General features: G+C 42.2%; 1 protein-coding gene across 1 annotated transcript in view; it reads left to right on the top strand.

Annotated features, from left to right (window-relative positions):
* The window catches only part of LOC138014068 (uncharacterized), a 134135-nt gene that overhangs the window by 39181 nt on the left and 67454 nt on the right, over positions 1-27500 (top strand). Inside the window, 15 exon segments of the mRNA XM_068861097.1 lie at positions 180-533; positions 997-2075; positions 3443-3710; positions 3994-4166; positions 6468-8403; positions 11139-11479; positions 12126-13258; positions 14206-14880; positions 17105-17313; positions 19730-20057; positions 21235-21426; positions 22049-22361; positions 23088-24182; positions 25051-25233; positions 25236-25718. Coding sequence (XP_068717198.1) covers positions 180-533; positions 997-2075; positions 3443-3710; positions 3994-4166; positions 6468-8403; positions 11139-11479; positions 12126-13258; positions 14206-14880; positions 17105-17313; positions 19730-20057; positions 21235-21426; positions 22049-22361; positions 23088-24182; positions 25051-25233; positions 25236-25718 — 8762 coding nt within the window.

Genomic DNA, 27500 nt, shown 5'->3' with positions numbered 1-27500 from the left:
GGAAATTAGCTACAAATTTTAACCCTTTTGGAAGCAACGAATCTTTAGAAACTAAATCAGAGATAAGAACCATCGTTGAAGTAAATTATATTTTAGTCTTAACGAAGAAAACTCGGTATTACGCTTCCTAGCTAAGTCTCGAAAGGGCTGATTCTTAATTGCTCTGTGGTATATTTTAGCTGCACCATTGGTGCCGGCCTCACAAGCTCCGATGGATCCTCGGGCGCTGGGCACGGTGGGAATGGAGGTCGAGGGAGAGATCAGACCCGAGTCGGAGTCGCATATGGTCACGTGTATGAGCCTCAGCATTTTGGGTGCAGAGGCGGTGGTTTCGGGGGACTCGGTGGAAGCATAATACGCATGTATGTCAATGAAACACTTCATGTTGATGGAACAATCAGCTGCAACGGTGCAAATGGTCAGCAAGATCGTTCAGGGGGAGGTAGTGGAGGAAGTATATGGATCGATGCTAATTTGATGAAGGGATATGGAACGGTACAGGCAAACGGTGGAGATGGGGATATCGAAACACAGTAAGTAGTGATGTCGTGTGAAAATGATCTGTGTGTATACATGATAAGTGGTCCGTACAACCATTGCTTAACTGAATAAGGAACTCTTAACTGTTCATTTTGAGATTGCGCCATGCTCAGCTATGTTGTCGTACACGTGTGGTTAATAGTAAAGAGAAAGAATACTCAATTAATGCTCTTTAATTGCATGGTCAAAAAAGGTTATACGTCATTGGAGTAAGTCCGGAAATGCTCCAGACTTATTGCTTCATTTTTGGTTCGACTTATGAAACTGGGATTGTTGTATTTCTATGTGATAGTTTTAGTGGTTTTAAAGGGAGTTAGTGGTTTGCACCGGACAAAATCAAGCACCAAGTATTATACGATTTAGTAACGTAAATAATTTAACGTTTGTAGTTGGGTACTCTCGTATAGGAAACATAGCCTTGTATCTTATTGGTCTTTTTATTTTTTTAAATTTCAGCCATAATATATTTCACGGTGGTGGTGGAGCTGGCGGACGAATTGCCGTCTACTTCAGAAGTAACAAGACCTACAGCGGGGTTTTTGAAACCCTTGGGGGGAATGCACAAGGGGATGCTCTTCCCGGGGGAGCGGGAACCGTGTTCCTGTACCACCTTATTTACAAGCACCGGACCTTACTAATAACTAATGCTGGAAGAAAAGCCATTCCCGCTGCTCATCACATCATCAGTGACTATTCAAAACCGGATCTTATATCAGGTAAAACCTGGCTTCTTCCCAGCTCTGGGGATCATAACTTTTCTGGGGATCAAAATTATCACTTTGAAGAATTGCAAATTTATGGAAGAGCCCAGCTAGCTATACTAACAGAGCCGCATGATCGATCGGCTACAGTTTCTTTCCGAAACATGATCGGCGATCGCTCCGGTACCATTCACGTCGGCTATAACCAAACTATGGATTTGATCCGACCAAGCATTGATTTACCATTCAATGTTCGAGTTTACCGCGGTGGAATCCTCGGGCTTGCTCCCTCAACGGAAGTTCACGGAGTTGAGATTCACGTAGATGGGGTTATATCTTACATTAAGAACATCACACTGCATCATGGTGGGTTATTGTCGTTGAAGGAAAACTCGCGAACTGGAAACGAAGCGTTGGAGAACGATTTCAAGTTTGAGTTTGTCCGTGTGCAGTTCGAAGGGGTTTTAGAAATGATATCATCGCCAGTTACCCACAACGGAATGAATTTGACCGTGCGAGTATTGCACATCGAGGGTGGAGGACTAGTCGACAGCAGTGATCTGAGAATCCTTGCTGAAAACATTAGCATCAATACAGAAGGCCATCTAACAGTGAACGGAGGCGGGTACAAGCAGTCAGATGGAACAGGACAGGGTGTTCACGGAACAATCAACAAAGGGGTTGGTCCTGGAACGGGATCTGGTGCTTCCGGTGGGGGTCACGGAGGAACCGGAGGGCGGGGAAGAAACACACCTAAGGTTGGAATTCCCTACGGGAACATGTACGAGCCGGTGGAGTTTGGAAGTAGTGGAGGTGGGGCATCTGGCAGAGCAGGTAAGAATATGTGTAGTTGAATTTAAGGAAATGTCTTGTGTGCTCAGCATTTTCTTTAATGTGATTAAGATCTGCCCGCTCATATTGTATATATTACTAAGCACGGAAGGTTTCAGCAATTGTGACAAATACCTCTACGTAAGAAATGGTCCCGTTAGTCTAATTTTATTGGTAAAACCAAATTCAGCTCCTGTACCGACCATACTGAATCTTAGTTATTTTTATTCTTCCCTCAAAACGCATGGTGAGCCCAGATGATATGCATTTGAACCTGAAGTAAAAGCTAGGGAAACGTCTGTTCGACTTGAGGATACAAGGACTTACCTTGAACTCATCATCGTTTTCTCAAGTTATTATTAGGCTTCACATCCACGTATCTTTTCTTGATTAGATGTAAGTGAAATGTGGACGGTCTAAGCAAACAGTAACTTCAAAGAGATAGATATGGGAGTTTGCAGCCTCCTGGTCATAAGCTACTGTGTCAGATATGTACAGGAATGTATGTAATTAGATGCACGACGATTTTGATAATCTTCAACAAGTGTCCCCTCCTATCCCCAACTTCAACATCGCTGTTGTCTGGAAATACAGACAATTGAGGTTACAAAGTGCCCCAAAAAATAACGTAAACACTTGCGCTTACCTAATTACTAGAAATAGGACGCTAAGGCTTAGACTGTAAAGGGCACCCAAAACCAAAGTAATTACTTTGGCCGATCAAAAAGGACGGAGACAATCCAGTAAACCAATCAAAACTCGAAGTAATTACACGTAGCTGACACAAAGCGCGGGAAAATGTGCACGCGGAAGCCTCAATTTGTTTTGGTTCCTTTTCTGATTGGTTGAAAAAATGACGCGAGAACTTTGAACCAATCACTGAGTGAAGTAATGCAAAACCAAAGCAATAGGCCATTTATTTATTTATTTATTTATTTAATCACTTTCACCGCAACAGAGAAACGGGCTGTGGTGGGGGTCGCACAACAGAGCGAGACTCCAAGTTCCGAGTTCACGTCTGCCTCCTCTTCAAAGCGAGCCTAAGTGCGAAGTTTTTGTGATGGTAATTAGTTCTACTTTACATCTGAATAAAAACTAATATGCATAAGAAAAACCGTTCACTTAGACTCGCTTTGAAGGGGAAGCAGATATGAACTCGAAAATGGCCTTTTCGCTAATTACTTTCCACACTCAATTGAAAACCACTCTACCTTTGACTGGCTTTAACCGGTTAAACGTTTTGTTTTATTAAACGTTTAGTGAAAGACTCTTAATAAAAACACGGAGCATATCGAAGCGGTTGCGAGTTTTCTTCAGGAATTAGATATAAAAACGCTCTACAATGTATTTCGACTCGAATTGTGCTTCAGGTGTTGGCGGTGGGACAATCTTTTTGAACGTAACTTACCTTTTGGAAATCGATGGAGCCCTTTCTGCTGATGGTACTGATTCCCTTCCTGAGGGGGGTGCGGGTAGTGGTGGCAGCATCTGGATTCACTGTTACGTCATCAAAGGCTACGGAAAGATCACAGCAAATGGAGGATCATCTCCCGAAACTTCATATTACCACGGCGGAGGAGGCGCGGGAGGAAGAATTGCCGTTTACTTCTATCAGAATGATACTTTCTCATACTTCAGGTAATAAGCATTACTTCAGGTAATAAGCATTGTACTGTAAGTAGAAGGTCCTGCTCTTCAGTACTTTATTGTTCATAAGCTTCGTTGGAACCCGGGCCTGCTAAATGCGCTGAGATAAGGAACTCAAATTGGAAGTCAAATCGAAATCATGATTTGCGAGTCAGAGTTTAAGGCACGCAAGGAACTAATTTTAAAGTTGCCTGCGTTCAGATGACTTGTGTGTTATGGTATTTTTCCAGCTATTATGCCCTTTATAGTAATGTGGTGGTTTCTTTCTATCTAGTTATCTAGCGCACGGAGGGAAAGCAAAGGGAGGATTGGAGAATGTGGAGAATGGAGGACCCGGGACTGTGTTCCTGTATCACTTGGTCCACACCCATCGAACATTGCTTATTGATAATGACGGCGGCAAACCACTAAATAAACACATAAACTACGCAAAACTAGATGAAGAAGGTAAATACTAAACATTCTTTTTTACGTAATTAAATGATTTAGTAACTTTGTCAAGTTTTGAAAGGGAGAAGTGATCCTCGCACTTTTCTGGAAAATTCAAATGATTGTCACTTTTTAGACACCTGAAACATTTAGGCGGTATCAAAGGGGTTCAAACCTATGACGTCTGCGACGCCGTGCAATGCCCTACCAACTGACTAATACATAGATTTAGCCAAGCCTAAAAGCAGAGCTCCCGGGTTATTTATACGCTCAAAGAACGTCTCGATCCACAAAAAGTAAAAACCGTACTTCGGGTAAGTTAACTAAATCACGAGAACAAAAAATCGTCTTTAAAATTAAAATAAATGACATTTCCTGCATGGTAATGAGCAAACTGCATTATCTCTGTCAACGCGCAACGCCGAAATTATATTAAATGTTCTTCGTGCACTTAAAACAAGTTACAGAAACTAAACTGTGAGCGAAGATCCGCCTAAAACCGAATAACTTCTTTTGGTCACGGGCGCAATGAAGTTGAGAATGCGAAGGACAGCGGGACAAAGCAACTCCAATTATTGTTTCGACTGCTTGACAGGCGACGCTACTTGATTGGACACGTCTTTGACAAAATCCAACAGCACGGAATTTGAAAGAACGGATAATTACAACAGGGATCTTGCAAATATTATTGCACAAAAAAGAAATGCAATACGAATCTTGAGGTTAGCTTACGAAATTAAATCTTACTTGCTTACGACTATAAAAATTACCCATCGCGCCATTTTAAACTGATGTGAAAATACGCTTAGTGAATACTTACCTCTGTAAACAAGTTGTTGTTTTGCTGCCGTTCCCTCCAATTCTGAATTTTTCTTTCATGTTGCCTTTCCTGTTTATTCTAGACCTTTCTCATTCCACTTGGCGATGTTCTTCGCCACAATTTTGCCTCCTATGTCTGTGTCTTTCCCGCTCCGTTCTGCCTCCGTTCTCTATCCCTAACTCGCTCCCTTTGACGATCCTCTTCGCTAGCTCTTTTCTCTGCTCATTCTTGCTCTCTGCAGCTCTCTTTCCCTGTTCTCTTCACATAAACCCTGACTTTTGGCCGTTGAATTTACTCTGCCGTTACCCGTTGGCATGATAGTTATCGTCCTTGGTTTTTGTCAAGATTAAACCTTCAGAACCAATGCAACACAAATCGTTTAGCTAAACTGGCTTTGATTTGAGCATAATATGATTTCCCGCCAGAGAAACGCGGGTTGTCAAATGCAACGCTTCTACGCAATTTCCCGCCAAGGAAAATTGCCCGAACACTGCCGTCCCCGGATTTCCCATTTCTCGCGCGCCTGAGCTCCGCTACGAAGCCACTTAGTTGAGAGCAGGTCAATTTGTTGGGCTCATGTGGTCCCGTGAAAGGAATTGTTCTGATAAGTGCGAGGGTCGCTTCTCCCTTTCGTCTATAAGCCGGGTTTCAAATATATACATTTATTTTGTCGAGTTCTTTCACGAGTATACATGAGCCCAACAAATTGACCTGCTGCCAACTGTGTCGGTGGTTTCATAGCTCAGCTGGTAAACCCTTGTACCGGCATCCTGGAGGTCATGGTTTCGAATTCCATTGAAACCACCTCAATTTTCCAGGTGTCTATAAGACACAATTGCTTAAATTGTCCAGGTTAGTACGAGAATCCCTTAATCTCTCTTTCACCTGAAACGGTGTTGTCAGCTTCAATCGACTACAGAGTCCACGGTCTTATCGTGTTTTAATGTCATTCTTACCTTAATTAACCAATAGTTGAATTTAACTAACAATTATTTAATGAAGTGAACACCGGTGGATTTTAATCTAGGCCGAGTTGCTTGAAGCTTGGTTAGACTAACAGGCGTTAAATACGACAACTTAAGGACAATTTAGATTTTACGATTTTTACTTACCACCTTTGCATGCAACTTAGTAGTAGTGCATCATGACTTTCGACCACTGAATACATGCGCACGACTTTTGAACGTCTGTTGTAAGGTTATCTTAATTCTAAGCGTGTTTGGCCTTTTTCACAAACTAAGATGAGAAGAGTGCTAAAACTTTAAAGGAATTACACCAAAGGTGAAAGATATACTTGTATTTATTTCATTCGGAATTACACCAAAGTCGCCCTGCTTTTAGCCGAATCCATGTCCGGTCACTTAACCTAAGTATTTAACGCCAAACAAAAGGCATCTTGCGTGTCGAAGGGGAAAAGATTGTGATTTTTGAAATAATCGATCAAGGGCCTTGGGAAACGGTTTTCACGTTGACTTTTTTTTTTTTTTTTTTCTTGCAAGGTGGAAAAGCTTGGATAATGCCGGAGTCAGGAATCCACCATTTTGCAGACCACAAACATAATTTTCATTTCGAAGAGTTGCAAATTTACAACAAGGCTCACATGGGTATATGGCCCCGCGCTGGAAACGATAGAAGGAACGTTTCGCTGTTCTTCAAATACATGATCGGAGATAGGAGCGGAATGATCCACATTGGTGATAAGCAAGTCATGGATTTGAAAAGACCCGAGATCGATCTTCCTTTCAGCGCTCAAATCTACAGCGGGGGTTTTCTTGGTCTCGCTCCATACACACAAATTCATGGCGTTGAAGTTATCGTGCGTGGAGTTCTTGCTTACATTGAGAATGTGACGATTCATCATGGAGGCGCTTTGTGGCTGAATCACGGAGGGAGAACAGAGAATCGTGTCAAAGAGAACCAGTATGAGTTTGATACCATCCGCGTTCAAGACACTGGAGCCATTCATTGTGTTACGTCACCAGTCAAAGACCCGGATCTCATTTTCACAACCCGCGCGGTGTTTATTGAAGGAGGTGGACTCGTACGAGGATCGCGCCTCACATTCATAACGGAAAACATCACCATCGACGATGGCGGCTCTTTGATCGCTGATGGCCTGGGTTACAATACATCACATGGTTACCAAGGCAACGGTATCCATGGAACTATAAATCCTGGTCATGGTATTGACGCTAATGGAGCATCAGGAGCTGGACATGGTGGAAGTGGTGGTCGGGGAAGCTTGACAGGTGGTACCCCAGACACTGGTTTTGCCTACGGTGATCTGTATGAACCTTACATATTTGGAAGCGCAGGTGGCAAAGGATCATCTAGTTCCCGAGGGGGTAATGGTGGGGGCATGTTATGGATGAACGTCACTGGATTGATTGATATTGACGGATTAGTATCGGCCAATGGCGAAGATGCAACATCGTTGCCCGGAAGTGGCGGTGGCAGTGGCGGAAGTATCTGGATGTACTGTAAGAAAATCAAGGGTTATGGAAGAATAGCTGCTAATGGAGGTGCTGGATCCCCCTACAGTGGAGCCCCTGGGGGAGGAGGGGCAGGCGGGAGGATAGCAATTTACTTTGAGGTCAATGAGACATCAACCTACTTCGTGTATGAAGCACGAGGTGGAGCGGCACTTGGATGTCAGATTGGAAGAGAGGATTTGTGCAAGGCTGAAGCGGGAGGACCGGGTACCGTATTTCTTTATCACATGATCCACACACATCGCACACTGCTCATCCATAACGGAGGACAGAAACCGCTGGTTTCAGCCATAGCAGACCCTAAGGACTTGACACGCGATGGCTGCCGAGCTTGGATCCTACCGCAGTCAGCAAATCACGATTTTGCCGGGAAGGGTCGTAATTTTCACTTCGAAGAACTTCAAATCTATGGGGGAGGCCATTTAGCATTGCTCACCGAGCCTGTTGGCCGAAATGCATCGTTATTCTTCCTTTACATGATTGGAGATCGCACCGGAACTCTCCACGTTTCCGAAAATCAAGTCATGGATTTACACCGCCCGGAAATAGACGTTCCCTTCAGCCTGCACGTTTATGCTGGTGGTTACCTCGGTCTGGCTCCGTACACCGAAGTCCATGGTGTGACATTGTTTATCTCCGGCATGGTCGACCACATTCAAAACCTAACGTTACATCATGGCGGTGCATTCTGGATGTACGACGGTGGAAGAACAGCAAACCAAACCAACAGTTCGTTCGAGTTTGACACCGTGCGAGTGCAGGATAATGGCGTTATGCGCGCTTTTACTTCTCCAATTATTCCCTATGGAATCATCATTATTGCAAGAGCGTTCTTTATCGAAGGAGGTGGATTATTCCATGGCACAAGGATGACTATACTCGGGGAGAATATTACGATTGACGATGGCGGACTGATGACGGCTAACGGACAGGGATATAACAGGTATTTTTTATGATCTCCGTATGGCTACTTTTCCAATGAATTCATATCCAAATATATTTTTAAAATGTTGGGTTTTGATCAAGTCAACACTTATTCACCACCGACACGCATAATAAATATTATTATTCATTCAAAATATTTCCTCGTTTTTGATTGGTTAAGACCACACGCATAATTCACCATAACCGGCTGTTGTTGACCAAATTTGGAAAGAATTTTGCCTTATTGAATCAGTGACGTCAAAAGTGCAGCCCGCTGCAGATTATTGAACCGATTACGTGAAAACGACGTCAAAATGCGGCCCGCTGCAGATTATTGAACCATTGACCGAGAAAACCAGGGGATAAGGCTGTGTTATTTTTGGTGAGCAGAAAAACAAAGAGCGAAATGGCTGCAAGTAGTTTACTAGTTTGAGTGAAGAAATGTAATATTTTGAATAAATAATAAAGCAATTATTGAATTCGGCTTTCGTAGGATATGAAGAATTCTGCAGATCTCGAATCAGTGATCGCTTCTGGCAATTCTTCTTTTCAATAAAACCTGGATCTTGAAAATGCAAAACTACATAAAAATCACCTTTTTGATTTGTAATTTACACACAAAACGAAAAATACTAGGGCTTTTTTGTCGATCTCACTTGAGTATAAAAAAGCTGAGATATGTGTCACTTTTTTCAAATAAAGTGGGGTTTTTTTTAGAGATTTCTCTCTGATGTTGCTGAAGTTAATTTTCTTAAGTTATTGCTTTATTTCGCTTTTTGCAAAAACGTCACTGACGAGAAATTTCTCGAGTATTTTCAGATGTTGCCTGTTTCAGTCAAAATAGAAAAATGTCGACTTTTTTCCGCTTTCTCTGCGTGACCTCCTTGATTGACAGCTGTCAGAAAACGGTGAGAAACTCAGAACAGAACGTTGTCGTCTTCTGTGCTTCTGTGGAGGTGAAGATGGCGAACTGCGTCAAGATTAAGGTGGATGAAAAGGTGATGAGGTTTTAGCCTTTCACTTTTACGGAGGGAAACGTTGCTATGATTTCCAAACTTGATGTAAATGAAGGCATTTATATTTGTTTTAAAGAAGAAGGAGAGATAATAATATCAACAGAAACGGGGTCTTTTAACGTGGACGATTATGACAAGACTTACTTCGTGAATGGCGAGCCAAGTCAACCAATATCAACACAACCCGCGTCCTCGAGGGGCTCTGCCGAACTAATTTCGCCGAGTAATTAATTACCTGAGTATCCCACTGTCTTGCCGGAGAACAAAGCCACTAAGAACAAATCTTAACTCTCCCCCTGGCCAGATGCCCAGCGCACAAACTTTAAAGCGGTCGAATTTCAGCTCAATAGCAAGAAAGGTTCAATCAGCATCGCATCACGGAAAAAAAACGCCTCTAGTAGTAAATCCCTTGATTTACATCAAGTTTGAAAATCATTGCATTGTTTTCCACCGTAAAAGTCGAAGACTTAAGCCTTATCAACTTTTCGTTCATCTTAATCTTGACACAGTTCGCCATCTTCACCTCCACAGAAGCACAGAAGACGAGTTTCGCTCCATTTTTTGTCAGCTGTCAATCGAGGAGGTCAAACGGAGAAAGCGGAAAAAAAGTCGACATTTTTCTATTTTGACTGACACAGGCAAAAGCTGAAAATTGACGAGAAATTGTCTTCAGCAACATTAGAGAGAAATCCTAGTACAAGTGCACTTTATCTGAAAAAAAGTGACAGTTATTTGAGGTGTTTAAACTCAAGTGAGATCGACCAAAAAGCTTTAATATTTCTCGTTTTGCGTGTAAATCACAAATCATTTTTCTAGATCCAGGATTTATTGAAAAGTAGAATTGCCGGAAGCGATCACTGATTATCTCAGAGGGTGTTATCGACCTCGGCCTTCGGCCTCGGTGGATATCCTACTCAGCCTCATTCAATAAGTGCTAAATATTAGGGTAATAAACTGATTAAGTAGGGAGGAGACCTCAAAAAACCCTGGGAGCAGGGATGGCACAGTGGTGAGAGCAGTCGCCTCCCATCAATGTGGCGCGGGTTCGATTTCCAGACTTGACGTCATAGGTGGGTTGAGTTTGTTGGTTCTCTCTGCTCCGAGCGGTTTTTCTCCCTGTAAATCTGTTTCCCCTCTCCTCAAAAACCAATGTCTTATTTGATTTCACGTTGATGTTTAAACGAGTTGTGTAGATCCCAGGTGACAGGTGGTTAAATAAGGTATTATTTTGTTATTTAGGACTTATTCTAAGAGGTCCCCTCCTTGGCACATCAGAGAAGCTTCATTTCCCAATTACCGAGTAGCGAGATTAAACAAGGATGACAAATGCAGACACTTAATATTTAACGGCTTGGTAGTGAATAGCTCATAAGTAACTGAGATAGGAAAAAGAAAGATTATAAGTAAGCACCAATCCAGAATTAATAAGAAATCATAAATCATTATATAATTCTGAGTTGCCCATCCATGGGTCATATGTCGTTTAGCGTTGTTTTTTTCTCTACAGATTAAACGCTTGATGCCTTTTCAAGGCAGCTTTTTTTATGTTACGCAGTTTAAAAAATTGCATTGCTTAGTCACAGCACACGAATTTCAACATTACGGAAACACATGCGGAAAAACGGAAAAGAAATTTCATTTACATCATAATCGTTTCAGTTAAAAGCTACAATCTGTTAAATTTTTATTCTATTACCAAATTAATGTTTTGTCTTGCCCTGTTGACTTTTTTGGGTAGGACTCACCCTCAAGGATCGGGACTTCACGGGATAATCAATCCAGGTATGGGTTCATTCAATCTTCACGGTTCCTCCGGAGCTGGGTACGGCGGAAGAGGAGGACGGGGAATGCACATGCCGGCAGTTGGAACAGCATATGGCGATCTCTATGAGCCTGTAGTTTTCGGAAGTTCTGGTGGCGGACAAAACTCTGGAAGAGGAGGCGGTATAATCTGGTTTAATGTCACGAATGTCATTCAAATTGATGGGGAAGTCACGGCAAACGCGGACCCTGGCGGGGATTCTGGTAGCGGAGGAGGCAGCGGAGGGAGTATCTGGATGCACTGCTATCGGATGAAAGGTAGGGAATCTTAACTCCGGCCGATTTTTTTAGTGATAAGCATGTGCGACTGGTTGTCTTAACAAAGAGAGTCTTAAAAAACTGAGGAGAAAGTGTTCATGCGATTTGGCATTTAGAATTTATGCGCACCTTTTACCCAAGGGACGTAAATTGTTAAGTTCTCTTAAAGGTGTATTTTTTTTTTTGCGAGGCTTGATTTCGTGAAACCACTGATCTTCATAAATGTTCCAGGACAAGTATCAGCGGACCTGCACCAACAATAAAGAGAATATGAAAACATGGAATGGACTACCATTCGTCTGTCCTGACTTCATCTCCACCAAGCTTGTAAATGATTATCTCTTTCCAGATGGGTGCACGTGTCTCAACGAAGTTAACGTCATTTGAATTTATGCCTTCTTTTAAACGGCAGGCTCCTCAGGCTGCAGGCTGGAAAATCATTTTGTATAATGTTTACTCAATTTTACTTTACAGTACCGTGCGAATGTAAGTTGACAGTCCCTCAAAACTCAATCCGCAAAACTCGGTTCTCGATCCTCGATTCTCGAAAAAATCGTGGATCGAGGCTTCTTATGCGGGCTGTTATAGTGATTTTTTAAAGTGTTATTTGAAATAAAGCTTTGTTAAAATATTGTTGTTTTGTAAGGAACTGGAAACATCACAGTAATTGGCGGTGACGGTGGCAGCAACTCTGGGGGAGGGGCTGGTGGAAGGATAGCTGTTTACTTCTCCGAAAACACTACCTACACAGGGTCCTTCCAGGTTCGAGGCGGTTCCAAGGGCGGGGCAGTTAATACTGAAGCTGGAGGGCCTGGGACCGCATTTCTTTATCACCTTGTCCATACCCATAGGACCCTGCTGGTTGATAATGGTGGACAACACCCTCTCCAAACAAGAATATCAGACTATAATGATCTCTCACAAGACGGATGTCGTGCTTGGATCATGCCAGAGTCAGGGAACCATCATTTTGCTAACGGCACTCATGATTTTCACTTTGAGGAGTTACAATTATACGGAGGAGCTCACTTGGCGATCTCACCCGAGCCGGTGAATCGTCCCGCTTCGTTGTTCTTTCGGTACATGATCGGGGATCGCTCAGGAATGATACACCTCTCGCAAAACCAAGTCCTGAATTTGCATCGCCTGTTTTTAGATATTCCTTTCAGCGCGCACGTCTACGAGGGTGGATACCTTGGACTTGCACCAATTTCTAAGATGAACAATATCGCAGTGCACGTGGAAGGAACACTTGATCACATACGAAATCTCACAATCCTGAACGGCGGAGCACTTCACTGCTACTTAACTGGTTCGACTGGGGAGAGGATTCAGCGTACTTACAAGTTCAACGAGACTGTTAGAATCATGGCTAGATCACAGATTCGAACCTACAGTCCCAACGCTCATAACGATCCATTTGTTTTACAAGCCAAAGTCCTGACAGTTGAAGGCGGAGCTACAATCAACACAGTCAATATGAATATATCGGCTGTCAACCTGACCGTTGATGACGGTGGCAATATTGACGCCAGCGATGGCGGTTACTTAGCAACCAAAGGACCAGGAGGCTTGCGAACGAACAACTGGCAGCGAGGGGGCGCAGGGCATGGTGGAGCTGGTGGTAGAGGACGTTGTGGGGGTTATCACACATGCCGGATGAAGAGGGGCCTCCCGTACGGAAATTTGTACTATCCGAGAGTCTACGGAAGTGGTGGTGATGGAAGCGGAGGGAAAGGTGGTGGGATTTTAAGTATTGAAGTTCAACATACGTTACAGGTATGATATTCTATATATTATATGCAATATTCATCACAGTTTGTTTTTTGTAGTTAAGTTCTTATTTATTGTTAACCCTAATATATTGTTGCTCTATTGTAATGCATTGTATTGTATTGTATTGTATTGTATTGTATTGTCTTGTAGTAAAGTAACTATTTAAAGTGGTACTATGACCAAAACATCAGTTCTTTTTTTCTTTGGATTTCAAAACTATGTTAACTAAACACTAAGTGACCCAAGATTTGACCCTTGATTTGAAAAAGGGATTTTCCTATTTACTGGTCCGGCATTGCCATTTTTGAAATCTTGAGAGAGCTGGATCGAGGAGAAAATGACGTCAAAGACTCGCTAGTTTAAGAGTGCAATGCTTGTGTACACGGCAGAATTCATATGCAGCACCGGAATTTCGGGCTTTCAGACTTTTAAAGTCGTGTTTTGCCTATATAATAAGCTGCGTTCTACGCTGAAATTTTAAGCCAGTGATTAAATGACGTCACTTTCCCTAGATCTAACCCTCTCAGGTCAAATCGGCCAGTTTTAAATCCAAAACTTACACTGTAGGTAAAAATTGCCATTCAGGAGTTACGCAAACACACTTTCAAAATCTGAAGAAGAAAAGGAAACGATTTTTTGATCACAGTACCACTTTAAAAAAAATTGATGTAAATTTGATTTCAGTGCTGTTTACATGATTAATATTAGTATTAATAATAATAATAATAATAATAATAATAATAATAATAATAATAACAATAATAACAATAGAACGTTTTTAAAATGAGAAAACTGTGGCGGCCATGGTTTTGACATTAGGATAGTATTCACGCGGTTTGGGTTAGTGACATGACAACGAACGAAGGTACAGCTATTTGTCTCTGTTGATCCCAATCAAAAAGACGAAAGTGACCGAATATGCCAAAGACAAGTTGATTTTTTATTGTTAGGTTGATGGTGGTATCTTGGTAAACAGCCGGGACTTCAGCAGCGCTTCTGGTGGGGGAAGTGGCGGCAGCATCTTAATTCAAACGCAGGTTCTCTCCGGAAGCCATACAGGTATAATACAATCACGTGGTGGCAGTGGAAGCGTAGGCTCAGGCGGAGGTGCGGGTGGTCGTATCGCAGTTTATTACGGCAACAATGACACACACCACCCTTATAGAGGAAAGTTTGATACCAGTGGTGGTAGTGCTACTCCCGGTGCAGAGGCCGGTGCTGCCGGGACTGCTTATCTCAAACATACTGGAAGTGGATTTTCAACGCTTCGTCTTGATAATAATGGGCAGCGATCTCTTGACGACGAAATTCCGAACAACGGTCGCCTTTTAGACCTGTCAGGTGGTAGCCCAAGCCGATCTCAAACATATACAGCACCAAATGGTGTGACTGTTACATCAAGCTGCAGTCTGTACCCGTGTGGTTGTTCCTCTTGTACTTCGTGTTACAGCTGTCAAGTATGGGCTATTGCGCATTTGTTTGACCAAGTATTGTCTACCGGTGTATGTGATTTCTATTTATCAAACTGTCAGTACACAAAACTGACATTTGATTTGAAGGCATCCATGTTTATCAACCACATAAGACTGTACCCATACTGCACAGGAGCTCGGCCCAAATTCCGCGTAAGTAGAACTATTAACTATTTTAGAAATGAATGGAAATTTAGTCTTCCCCCGTTAATATGGCTTCCTCCTGAACTCTTTATCAAAGCTACAACGCTTAAAAGTGATGATTTCACTAAACTAAACTAGTTTCTTTTACCTTTTACCTTTTGAAGTAAACATGTAAATAGTATGATGCATTCTGTTAGCAAAGTCAAATGTTTAATGAAACAAAATGTAAATACTGACGTCAGCAAAGATTCCCTCATAGACCGAATGCATAAATGGCGACTAAAAAAATATTGTTTTGTTTATGTGCTAATTAGCCTCACTAGCCTCGTTTGTATGGACAAAATACAAAACAAAATGTTGCTTGAGAGCAAGGCTAGTGAGTCTCATTAGCACATAAACAAAAGACTAACTTTTTGACCGCTATTTATGGATTCGGTCAATATGACTTCCTCCTGAACCTAATTCAGTGGTGACCTGCAATAGCTCCAAGAGAAGATTTGAAAGTCTAATTGGATTATAGGTTGAACTCTTGACCAGAGAACCGTTGTCTCTCTTTGAGGCAGCGTGCACTTGGTTATTAGGGACGACGGCGACGTCCTCGAAATATCACTTTTCATTCGGAAGACCTTAGACAGCAATGACCAGAACCAGGTTGCTGACCAGCGGTTTTCGTTAAAACAATGGTTTGCTGGGGGTTCTCAGTCTCGCGGGCTCAGAAAACCCGGTTGTGGTCATTATTATTTAAGGTTTCTCTTTTCATACCATGTTTTCTAAAAAGAATTGTCTACTTTCTCAAATCCCATAATACATCTTGTTAGCTCCTCAAAATTTTGCATAATCTTTGTTTCGATTTCTCTTGGGACATAAAGATGTCCCAAGATATATCGAAAACAATACCCTTGCATTTATTTTTGTGGGAGGTGGGGGGGGGGGGGGTGGGGAGGGGGTAAAAGAGGTGTATTACGGAATTTGAGAAAGTAGTTTACGAGTTTACGAGTTTTAAAGTAAAAATATAGAATGAAAGGTTTGCATTTGTACGCTTAAGTTGTTAAAACCTCAAATGAAGTGTGATAAAATGCGAGTGCATTTCGTGATTTCTGGGGAAGTTCTCAAAATTGCCCGAGCCGTAGGCGAGTGCAATTTGAGAACTTTCAAAACATCACGAGTGACCATAAATCACGAAATGCACGAGCAGGTTCATGCGATTTTTTAGTTATTATATTCTCAACAAAATTACTCAAACGCGCTACTTTGTTCGTGCTCGTATTCTTCCAGTTTTGGGATTTAGTTTTCTTTCAGTCGCCCATGTTTGCCAGACATTCAACCAGGTCTGTGTAGCTTATACCGTGTTTTTGTTTTTCGCATTTTCTTTGAGTTTTTCAACGATGTTTTGGTTTGACAATGCAAACCGACTGTCAGCCATTTTTTTTCAGTTTGGTGTTCAAATTTGGCGCTTCCCCGGTGTTTCCATAGCAACTTCTGTATTGCACTCTATAACCTGGATTGCTCACTATAATCTATTTACGCATTCGCCATTGGCCAATCAGAAACAAGATATTTTGTTGAGTATATAATAATATAGTTTTCTGGATGGTGTTGTCGTTTCCTTGGCCGTCGTCGTCTTTTCAAAGAAACCACCGTTACCGTCGGCGTTTGTTTAACTGCTATTAAGGTTCGAGGGTTTAAGTAACGACCGACGGCCACGGCAATGACAACGCAACAAAACAAGAATATCATTAGTTAAAATTGGCAAAATGATCGTGATGCACATGTGGCATGCATTTTAATGCATATTTTTGCGGTGCTTGGCATTTCAAAGACGTTGAAGTTTAATCAAAACGTCTTCGCCTACTGTGCTCTTCTTCGGTATCTGTCGATGGGACGACCACTTTTTCAAGCGTGGCGCAGCGTTTAAACAAGACGGGAAAATTTTATATGGTTAGATCATCCCGCTGAAATGTTTTGGATGTCATCTTGGGCTAGCAGGAATGTTGGGCGTGTTAGAATTAGTGATTTGATAAACTTTTTGCACAGTTTTAATCTAAAATTACCAAAACTGCCTCAACAAAGCTTTTAAAACTGACTGCGCTAATTGCCTTGAGAAATATTTTTATGATTAATGAGAGGATTGTGCCTGTTTTAACCCTCAATGCTTCCTCTATCCTACTTCCGGTTAAGCTCATGTTGGATCTTCACTGCAATATCTTTGACTGCTAAAGATGTTCGTCCTCAGGTTACCACAAATGATGGCGTCAGTGACGTGCCTGTCACAAGTAATTACGTCCAATTGTCAAACGGTTGTACCCAAGGATCCTATGTTGAAATGCCTGTCAGACGAAATGCTACTCGGGTTTTTGTTGAGCTGTATGGGGACCATAGCAGTAGTAAATCGGGTCTGACTGAGTTGGAAATATTTGTGGAAGGAAAGGAGTTATCAGACAGGTACTGTACCGCTTATATTTCATAACGAAATGTCTCCGTGTAGCATCATTGAACAGTCAGGTTAGTCAGGCAGTCGGTTAACTAGTATTTCATTCAGCCAGCCAAATAATAAATTAGTCAGTCAGTCAGTCAGTCAGTCTGCTTGTCATCTGTCCGAGGCTGTCTGGTGGACTGTCATTTTTTCAGTTAGCCGGTCGGTCAATGAGTGAGTGAGTGAGTGATTGAGTGAGTGAAAGAAGGGATACCTTGTGATACCTTTTTCAAACGTTGGCCACGTAGCACTTATAAATCAACAGAATTTTGTCACAGTGTATTTCCTTCTAATCCATCTGAACGTTAGCCCTAGTGACGAAAACGGGCCTACACAAGGACAGAAATTGTCGCTCAGATAGATTACATGGGTATATATAACACTTTAACATGGGTGTACTACGCGGCCAACGTTTGAAAAAGCGTATCTCTTCTTTTTCCTTTTACGTGTTCACTTCCGTGAAATGAAACCTCACATTCCCACTGTCTGCTGTTGTCTGACCTTGTGGCTCATTCGGTAGGGTAATGGTGACCTAATCCGGAGGTCGTTGGTTCAATTTTCATCCTGGTTAGAGTGCGACGGTTTCTCTGTTCTTGTTGTGGGCTCGTTTTCATTATTAGGCATAGCACTTAGATAGATAATGCTTAAACACCTCACTTTTTACTGCTTGCTTCCCAAATGTGTGGAAAATTGCCGAGGTGAAACCAATACCCTAGGAAGGCGATCACGAAATAGCAATAATAACAGACCTATATCACTTCTACCTATTCTATCAAAAGTGTGCGAGAGAGTGGCTCACAATCAGCTTATGGAATACCTAACTTCTAAAGGTCGCTTATCTACCAAACAAAGTGGTAACAAAGAGAAACACTCCACCGAAACCTCTGTGATTCAGACCACCGACATGATATTGAGTGCGATTGATAAAAAGCACTTGACGGCGGTAATTCTGCTTGACATGAGCAAGGCCTTTGACAGTATAGATCACAACTTGCTTCTTGTCAAGCTGCAGGACATCGGTGCCTCGCCTTTAGCTTTGCAGTGGTTTCGTAGTTATCTAACCGCTCGCTATCAGGTTGTCACGATTGGGACAGCATCATCGGAGAGCGCCTACACGTGGCCAGTGGAGTGCCTCAGGGGAGTATTTTAGGGCCACTCCTCTTTAACATTTATATGAATGATTTGCCATCAGTTCCACAACATTGTTTTGTCCAGTGCTACGTGGAGGACACTAAGCTCTTGCTGTCTTTCCGGCTTCAAGATCAATCACGTATAGTCGCAGAAATAAATCAAGATCTTACAAGAATACGTAACTGGTGTTTCGATAACCAGTTACTGTTAAACCCTGACAAGACGAAGCTCCTAGTTTGTGGCAGTAAGCATGGGGCCGCCAAGACCCGCAACTTCAAGATTTCGTTCCTTGGAAAACAGCTTGCTCCAGTGGAGGCTGCCAGAGACCTTGGTGTTATATTGGACACAAGTTTAACTTTTGACGATCATGTCACTGCAACTGTCGCTTCTTGTATGTCGCGACTAGGCCAGATAAATCGTGTTAAACATTGTTTTGACAAACGCACTTTAATTATTATTATCAATGCGTTAGTTTTTAGTAAACTTTTTTATTGCTCTTCAGTCTGGAGCAATACTTCACAATCTAACATTGCTAAACTCCAAGCTGTTCAGAATTTTGCTTGTACAATTGTTAGTGGGTCAAAGAAATACGATCATATTACTCCCATTCTCAAACAACTCAACTGGCTCCCCGTGAAACAACACATGTATTATCGCGATTCAATTATGGCATTTAAATGCATGAATGGCCTTGTTCCGGGGTATCTATCTGATCAGTTCATTAAACGTTCATCAATATCAACACGCAAAACTAGAAACTCACAGCTGTTAAATATACCGTTATTTAAAACCGCAACTGGCCAAAGATCATTTTACTATCGTATGGTATCTCTTTGGAACGCTCTACCTCAAGCAATTAAGTTAAGTCAATCGTTAGCTCAGTTTAAAACCTTGATAAGGAAAAGACTCTTAATGGATAGCTAGCTGAATTTATCCAATACCGCATTAGTATGGCATTTGTTTTTCTTAGCGCATTTTAAATTTTATTCATATAGAATTATTTTATTGTATTTCATTGTTGTATTTGTATTTCACTGAAAAGCCCCTTGGGGACGTGAAATAAACGTATGTATGTATAGATACAGGTGGATATAGCACTTAAAATTACACCTTGATAGATAGATGGATAAGTCATTCAGTGTTTCGCTCAGTGCAACAGCCAGACTGTACGTCACCTAACCAACCTGGTAGTGAGAATTTTTCTATACTATCGGCATTCCTTTAGTTTGTTTGTTTCACTCATTGCTTATACAGGTACAAGCATAGAAGTTTTGACGGCGCGCGAACATGGATAGAGCCAGCAGCTGGCACCAATTATCACACCTTTAGCGAAGTGTTTGTTCTGGGATCTGCTCAACTTGCAGTTATGCCACTCAATGGTTTGCAGGCCCACGTTGGCTTTCATGCCGACCGACTTTATGGGGACAAGAGTGGCTTTCTTCATGTAGGATACAATCAAAATTTTTCTGTTGCTGTTACTGATCCCGACATCCCATTCGGCTTGCGTGTTTACGAAAATGGAAGCATGATGCTGCCAAGGCGCGCATTCTTGCAGACAGTCAGTTTTAAATCGTCAGGAAAGGTTTGTTCCTCATTTATTGTTCCTTTTATATCTTTCCGGCCTTATTGCCATTTCTTTAAGATTGATGGCCAGTTATGATACCATAGCTGACTGATTGCGATAGATTGTCAAATCACAGCCTGTACGATGACTTCCTTACTTGCAATCAGTGAATCGTATTTTAAGGAGTTTCTAGTATTCGCCAAAAAGTCTGTCTTCTGCCTGTCCTCTGGTTGTCGTGTCTCATTCACTTAGACACCTTTCAAACGTAATCTAGTCAGGCTGACCACATGCAGCTAGACATGTCATTCAGTGTTAATATCTAGGGTGTGATACGTGTCCAATGCGCAATAATCCACATTCGATGAGACTTGAAAGTCTAACCATTTGTAAACTGAATATAATTACAGAGGTAGCATTTTCTCCCGGGAAGAAGGACATTACGACTTTGGACCAATAATTAATGATGAAAGGCTGGATGCAAAATCCTCGTTGCTGACTCCTTGGTATTTAAGTGTTTTTCGTCAAATCGCGGTCAAATTTCGTAACTTCCACGTAGAAAGAAGCAAGCAAAAGTTCGGGGCCACATGAGGAAAACACGCGCATAAGAGTTCATTTTTAGTCAATTTTCATCGTTTTGCTTTCATTTTCGCGTACGACTTGAGAAGCTCTTGGGGAGTTAAAACAGAGGCATTTGTAGACTATGGAATGCAACCGAAAGGGAGGCGTTTTCCGATTTTTCGTGCCTTGGCGCTGCAAATGTATATCGCGTAGCCTCTTTGCTCTTAACGCGCCCGCAAGCGCGCCCGCCGATAATGCATACACTTTCAATTTATTATTTTACAACGATGCAAAAATTCTCGCGCGCTCATTGGCTAATTTTTATTGTCAATAAACGGACAGACACATAAATTTATAATTTATGCGATAATGACGCAATATTGCTCACGTGAGACTGCAGTTTCTCGCATTTTTGTCTCGCTTTCTTTTCGTGTTTTGACTTAATTTTGACCCCTCTGCCTCTTGGATCCACAGCTACTTTGACAATGTTATGACGCAATTCATGATCAATAACAGGACAGACGCATGAAAAACTGACATCAATTTGTTAAATCTTGAAGGTGGGGTACTAACTTCCTAACAGCAGACGACATGTGAAAAATGTTGACTTACCTTTCCGTCTAATTTGTATTTGTAGATTTGGGGCGTTCAAGACTTATTCGTCTTTGATCAAGGATCGTTCTTTACTGATTCAAACTCCAGTCTTGGCAAGGACACAGCCCCTGGGCAATACTCGCTCCAGTCCCTTCACGTCCAAGACAGGGGAGTCTTCGAATTGCATTCTTCTGACAAGAACTTGAAGAGCGTTTTGTCTCTTTATAACTTGACGGTGAGAGTGTTATATTTAGTTTAGTCCGACATAACAGTCGAAACTCAGTTATCAGAACTCGTAGAGCCAGGCGCGGTAAATGGACCTGAGAGTTGAGAGTGGGAATATATATCTTTAAAAAAGAGTATTTGGGTTCCAGACCTTGTCGTTTGATTCAAGACTTAACAGGGTTATGAATTATTGTACACATCCACTTTGAACAGAATTCCTGAATTCAAAAACTCGAGACAAAGAAATGCTCCTTTAACATGAAGAAGAAAATCGGTTTGTTTTAAGAATAGCGCGTTCGCGTGGCAAAGTCCAATATTCTGTGGTTCGCAAAAAAGAGAACAGTGTCAACAAGGTTCTGCGTTTCCATCTATGGCAAACATTAAGAACTCTTTTTAAAACATTTCTGTGGCTTTGGAGTTAAAAACAACCTTCCCGAGTCGCCCTCGTTTTCCTCGTCATTAGTAAATTCTTCATTTTCAACTGAAGTCTCCGAAGCATAAATCGCTAAACTTCTACTATAAGAATTTGAATAACTGGTGCTTTAACTTCACGGGTCATTTGGGTCATCTGTTTATGAAGAACTCACATAAAATTATATTCTATAATATTATTTCTTCCCTTCTTTCACTAGATCTTTGGTGGTGGTCACTTCAAATCAAACAATAAGCTACACATCTCAATTGACCATTTGCTTAGGATAAATTCGGGAGGAAAACTCAGTCATAATCATGCTGGTTACGTTACAAAGGAGGGACGATCTGGAACCGAGTTTCAGCCATCCGAGGGACCTGGGCAAGGGACCGGGAGCACATCAGGCGCCACAGGAGCTGGCTACGCTGGGACCGGGGGACGAGGAAATGGAGTAACTCGGGTGGGTCAGTTTTACGGTGATTACATAAAACCCTTCGATTATGGCAGCGCTGGAGGATACGGTTTGCATTATGGTATGTGGAAAGAAGTTTATAACATCATTTAGTCCACACAGAGATTTTCAGTTGAGTGTTGTAAAACCACACTTAAGCCAATCAGAACAGGTGCACGTAATCAATCAGTATGCAAGCAATAGGCCAGTTTCGCATTCTAACGGTTGCACTGGATTTAGCATGAAATGGAAGCTAATGCGGGCAAATTAATTTGCATTTGAAAAGGTTTGCCCGCGTTAGCCTCCATTCCATGCTAGATCCAGTCCAGCCGTGAGAATTCGAAAATGGTCTAATAAATTCATCTCGGTCTAAGCATTGTGAAATGCGTGCTATTAGAACCTAATTAGCTTTCCTTTGCGTCAAATTGGCTGTGAATATGGTACGTGAGCTCAAGTATCACACTGTCCGTATTACTGTCCGTATTTATTAGGCAACAACTCTACAGACCGCACCTAAATGGGACTGTTTCTTGTAATTTTGAAATTTCATTACTAAATCAACAACAAGGGTATAAATAACGTATGAATTACAGGCATTTTCCGACGAGTTGAAATATGGCAGTCTGTCAGTTTATATACTTGACTCTGCTTTGATGAAACCTCTTTTGAGAATTTACAGGAATGCGTAGGTGGAACAAAAGGTTTTCCTTTTGGTTCGGTATTAAATACTGCTTACGATCCATTTTTTTTTTCGTTAAGCTATCATGGGGTAAAATCGTTTTAAAGAACCTATTTGTTTCTCTGTCAGGCAACCTGTACTTCGGTGATTACCGCACCAGCACCGTTGGTCCATATAAAAACCAGATTACCCGAAGTGGACTTGGCGGACAAGGAGGCGGGGCCATAAAGATTGTCACACGTCATTTGATTCTTGATGGACATTTGTCAGCAGACGGAGAAGACGGCCCTCCGCCTAGCACAGCAGGGGGAGGCAGTGGTGGTAGTGTCTGGATAGACTGCGAAGAGTTTGACGGCTACGGGACCATCAGTGCCAAAGGAGGGTCGGGGTCTCCCAGTCACGGAGGAGGGGGTTCAGGTGGACGCATATCAATTTACCACACATTTATGGTTAATTTTAATGGAACGCTCACAACAAAGGGAGGAGACAGTGGCGTTGAACCGGGTGCCTCTGGAACTGTGTATTTGGAGACCAGAAACGGGAGCAAAGTGATATACCGCGTTTTGAAGATAAATAACTACGGATTAGCTTACCCGTGGGCTGTGGATAAATCCCAAGGAAGGCTTCGTCATCTTATGAAGGGAATATACAGCGATACAAAATACATCGGTGCAGTCACGTGGCTTCATGAAGCCAACAAATACACCCTGGACGAATTTCATCTTCACGGCAACTCGCACGTGGCTTTCTACGGAGACGCTTCGCGTGAGAATGTGACGTTTTACGCACACACCCTTCGGGGTGATCGAAGCGGCGTGCTTCACATTGGGCGTTTCCAGTCCGTTGTATTCAAGTTTGTTGATTTGTACTTTCCTATTAACACATTGGTGTATTTTAACGCGTCTTTAGAAGTACCTCGAAGGTTGTCATTGCGAGAAGTCTTTATGGAAATCAACGGAACGCTGTTAGACTCTGATGACTACACCATCGACAGAAATGGAAAACTTTTCCTTTGGTCCGGCGGAAACTCACTTGGCGAGGAGCTTGGTCACTTCCGGTTTACCAATCTGTCAATCAAGTCACTTGGTCTGCTTCACACAACTAAGCTTCCGGATCATGGTCCAGTGAGTCTATATATGATACGCTTTGTGGTGAATGCTGGTGGACTGGCAAACGTTGATGATATTTATCTGGACTCGGTCAATGCTACTATTGATGTTGCAGGTAAATTTGTATCGTTTCAAATAAGGGTCAACGCCCATGGTAACGTTAGATTTTCAGTAGAGCCCAGTAATTTACAGTAATTTTGGAGGCGACCTTGTCCCGTGGTCAGGCGTTGGGTTTGCATGCGTGTGCATCGGGTTCAAATCTCACTCTGTCCACTCACTGGCTGCGGCATATGATCCACGTTAGCCCAAATCATAATATATGGAAGTAAACAATACACGTCCAAACAAGAGCTAACAATTGTTAACTATAGTTGCTGCTCTATATATGGGCTAGTATGAGTTATTAGCCGGATTTGTCCTCGGTGTTCCAGGTCTAACTCTACTGCAACTGGCAGACAACCGACTTGCTTGCAGTTTGGTTTTTTTTGCATGCTATCCGTCTTTACCAGAGAAATCAAGCGTTGTGTAAACGCGAAACCACATATGGTGTATAAGCATGAAAATTCTCTTATTCTAAATTTTTCTCTCTCTCTTTAGACGTTGTACGATACCTGCAGATATCTTAAAATAGTATATACTAAAACAGTGGTCTTAAGTTACCGGGTATTATATACTTATTTTATATACTGTGAATTAGTATTATATACCGTGAATTTTATAAACTGTGTATGGCGTTGGAGGCGCGACGGTCTGATTGGCCACTCAAACACCGAATAATTATCCTTTGCTACCTCGCGTGGGATTTGCTCCCGAAAATATTGTAACCGTTGCAGGAATAAATTTCTGTATCCACGGCCTCACAAGTATCTTGTATACTGATTCTTTTTAAAAGTTTTGCTTCTAGATGTGTTATTCTATAAGAAAAAAATGGCACCAATCGCTTGTTCATCCGCTTCCGTTTTGTTTTCTTTTGTCATGACCAGGCACTGTGACGGCGGATTACAGAGGACATGGCTCTCAAAGTGGCCCAGGGGCTGGCAAGCGCCAGACTTCCTTTAATACTGGGGCCGGAGGTGGAGGTCACGGAGGTCGTGGAGGCCGGGGATCGGCCGCATTTCAGGCTTCTTATTCTTATGACTCTATGTACGAGCCTACGGAGTATGGCAGCGGGGAGGCGATGGCTTACACGTGGTAGGTGGACGAGGAGGTGGGCGCATTGTGTTTGAAATCTCGGAAATGTTGAGACTTGAGGGGCGAGTGCAAGCGAATGGAGAACCCGGAAGTGCGGTTAATCCGAGCGGCGGTGGGGCGGGGGGTAGCATCGTTATCCGTGCATTAAATTACGATGGTGAAGGCTATGTAACAGTGAACGGCGGATCTGGATCTTCTAGTATTCCCCCGTACGGAGGCAGTGGCGCTGGTGGACGTATAGCTGTGTACTACAACGGGAATTACACATTCATTGGGTCATATCAAAGCCATGGAGGAACAAGCCAGGCAGAACGAGGAGGAGCAGGAACGGTTTATATTCAAAACAACAGAAACGCCAATCAGCCTTACCGCATTCTAAGAATCGACAATGAAGATGGGTCTAAAACACCATCAAGGCTCAACGAGATTAAGGAAATAGAACTTACAGGCAACCCAACAGGTAATGTCTTCTTTCGTCATTTATTTCATCAGTTCTCCAACGTTGCCCTTTGTTTTCTTGAGTGGTGGAGGCGGGAGAACAAATCTCTTTAGTTTTTAATTTTTAAAACAAGATGATGCTAAAAAGTTCTATTTTGCTTGGAGGTTCACAAAGGCACGTTTCCGTCGGGGTGGGGGGGGGGGGGAAGGTTTACTTTTGCAAGAACGCATTTTGGCTTTGCCAAATTCCCGTTTCCACTGACATTGTTGTCGTTGCTGTCCCTGCCACTGTCGCTGTCATTAGGGACCTTAAGATCTACGACAGCGACTTCAACGAAAACGTCACTTCGAAATATCACTTTGCTTTATCATAATTCTTTCGCGTTTATATTATCTCGTTCACTTCTTACAATTTGGGCGAAGTATCCTAAAGATAAATTGGTACCCCAGCAGTTACAAAGTGAAAATTGAGAATGAAAGATTATCTTTTGCATGCTCACTTTGTCGTCAAAACCTCAAATTTGGTAATTTCACGTCGTCCTTACGCAGAGTACCGCAAGAATCCGTCCTAAACTCCGTGCAGCGCGTGCAGCACGATTATTTATGCTGTTTTAACCAATGATATCATTGTTTTGCGGCGTTGTTGTTGCCGTCGCCGTCGTAAAATCTTAAGCTCCCTATTGTCATTTCTAGTGCCAATGCTTCTGCCACTCTCACAGTCACTTTCACCTTTACCTTTACCTTTTATCGTTCTCGAAAAGTGACACTGGTCGAAACGGCGCCTACTTTAGGGGAGAAAATGAAAAGTAATCCTCAAGTGTTGACGTTCTTCATTAAAACCTAAATTTGGGTATTTACTGGGTTGCCGTGTGGCAATCCCAGTCGGACAGTGTGTGGCATTTGTTCGGTGTGATTATTATTTTTTCTTCCGTGTCGGTAAAAGTCTTGCCTGTCACTCCCCTGGTAAGTGGTGTCTTTGTGCATAGAGCCTTCTGCGCGTATTTTCTTAGGATCGAGAGGGTAGTGGAAATGCGTAGATTTCTCTGGTGGACACAGTAGAATCATTAACTTAGCCTGCAATGGCGTCGAAAGTCATGTAATGCGAATGGCGTGTTAGTGGATCATTAAACAAAATATACCCTTATGGAGCTCAATAATGGAAAGTCAGTTGGATAAACTAGGCAGGCGGTGAAAAACCAACACCTGGAATCTCAAAAGCGACGAGTAATGGACTTCGACAACAATCTATCGCCCGTCGAGCCGAAATCAAAGTGAGCTGTATTTCTAAAATAATATATATCAAGTGTGCTGTTATGTAGAACACTGAAACCAAATGGAAAATTCTCTGGTAACTATTGGGTTCAACAAAGACAGAGAATGAATCGAACACCTTACGTGGATCTGTGATCAACTCTGCACAGTCTTCAGGTAAAAAAAATAATTGGAAATGTGACAACCAAGAATTATTTGAAAGAAAGCTTGTCGTGTATTTTGTGCTTCATTATTCAAGGAAAAGGTTCTTCATGTAAACGGTTTGATCCTGAAATTTAGTTTGTTGCAATATTGCGCATATTTGACACGATTGAGTTTCTTCTCTTCACGCACGTAATGAAATAGAAGGGGTTTTTGCCTCTAATAGCAAATATGTTGTTTGTTTCAAAAAATTGTTCGCTGGAAAAGTGTATACTTCACGGAAGCATCTCGTTCACCTTAGGGACCTTAAGATCTACGACGGCGACGGCGACGCAAACGTCACCTCAAAATAGAACTTTGCTCTAGTAAGTCTTTCGCGATTAATCCATAT

Source organism: Montipora capricornis, chromosome 8, assembly GCF_036669925.1.
Source record: "Montipora capricornis isolate CH-2021 chromosome 8, ASM3666992v2, whole genome shotgun sequence".
In the NCBI taxonomy this organism is placed as follows: domain Eukaryota; kingdom Metazoa; phylum Cnidaria; class Anthozoa; order Scleractinia; family Acroporidae; genus Montipora; species Montipora capricornis.
Note: the sequence above shows the minus strand (reverse complement) of the source record. Positions and strands in the feature narration are given on the sequence as shown.